General features: G+C 35.3%; 1 protein-coding gene across 1 annotated transcript in view; it reads left to right on the top strand.

The window, feature by feature from the left end:
• The window catches only part of LOC107638432 (brefeldin A-inhibited guanine nucleotide-exchange protein 5), a 14,334-nt gene that overhangs the window by 11,646 nt on the left and 1,435 nt on the right, over positions 1-1,253 (top strand). Inside the window, exons 30-32 of the mRNA XM_016341694.2 lie at positions 85-225; positions 299-593; positions 934-1,029. Of these exons, the coding sequence (XP_016197180.1) occupies positions 85-225; positions 299-593; positions 934-1,029 (532 nt within the window). The remainder of the gene's footprint in view (positions 1-84; positions 226-298; positions 594-933; positions 1,030-1,253) is intronic.

Genomic DNA, 1,253 nt, shown 5'->3' with positions numbered 1-1,253 from the left:
GTAGCGGTTGCAAATCTCTGCAACAATAATGAAAAAGGGAAAGTTTTGATATGTTCTCCCATATAACTTTTTATCTTATTGTTAACAGAAGAAATATTGGACCAAGTTAAAAGCAGAACAGAAGATTGCTGTATTGGACATTTTGTTGTCCTTGTTGGAGTTTGCTGCTTCATATAATTCATCCACCAGCCTTAGGACTCGCATGCACCAAATTCCTGATGAAAGGTATTAAAATTATCTGTATGTGTATACATTTTGTTCAATTCAAGGACTTAAAGCATTGCCAACTTTTGAACAGGCCACCAATGAATCTTCTTCGCCAGGAATTAGCGGGTACTGGCATATATCTAAACATCTTACAGAAATCGACATATGGATTTGAAACAAACTCAGAAAAAGGTCTACAGGCTGATGGATTTCAAGATGCTGGTTCTGATGCAGAAGAGAAGTTTGAACGGATAGCTGAGGAGAAACTGGTCTCTTTCTGTGAACAGGTTCTCAGGGAGGCTTCTGATCTCCAGTCTAGTTCTGGAGAAACTGCTAACATAGATATTCATCGAGTCTTGGAACTTCGTGCTCCTGTCATTGTTAAGGTACAAGGATTATAATCCATGAGAGCATGAAAGTTGACTTGCATTCTACCAACTGTTGTGGAGTTGCCTGTCATATACTTGTTTCTTCTAATTTCTGTTCTTATCACGCCATTTTTAGAGTGATACCTCACTGGTAGCAGCTGCACTAGTAACATACCTGTTTTACCTCGTTTACTTGCATCCTTATACTGGAACCCTAATAAAAAAAAATTCATTATACTGGTACCTGACACGTACACTTAATTGGATGAAATTCATTGTAGCTTTTTCTTGTTTCTTAATTTCTTGATGTTGTCTTCCCTGTATTATAAGTTGATATCCGTTAACCTTGCTCTTTCAGGTGCTTAAAAGCATGTGCTTGATGAACAATAAAATTTTTAGAAGACACCTGAGAGAAATCTATCCTTTGCTAACGAAGCTTGTTTGCTGTGACCAGGTAATTGCTTTTTTCTGTGATGACTACAGGCTGCATTTAATTGGTAATTTGTAGGTACTTGGTGAAATTTAAGGAAATAAAAAAATATACATAGGAAGTTATTGGGACACCAATTGATTTCCTTTAGTTGATAAATAATAAGGAAGCCAAAATAAAAATTATCCGAGTTTAAAAATGGAAATTAATTCTCAATGAATTTTATATATATATATATATATTTGCTA

The sequence above is a fragment of the Arachis ipaensis genome, chromosome B04, assembly GCF_000816755.2.
Source record: "Arachis ipaensis cultivar K30076 chromosome B04, Araip1.1, whole genome shotgun sequence".
NCBI lineage: Eukaryota > Viridiplantae > Streptophyta > Magnoliopsida > Fabales > Fabaceae > Arachis > Arachis ipaensis.
This window is presented reverse-complemented; position numbering and strand designations above follow the sequence as displayed.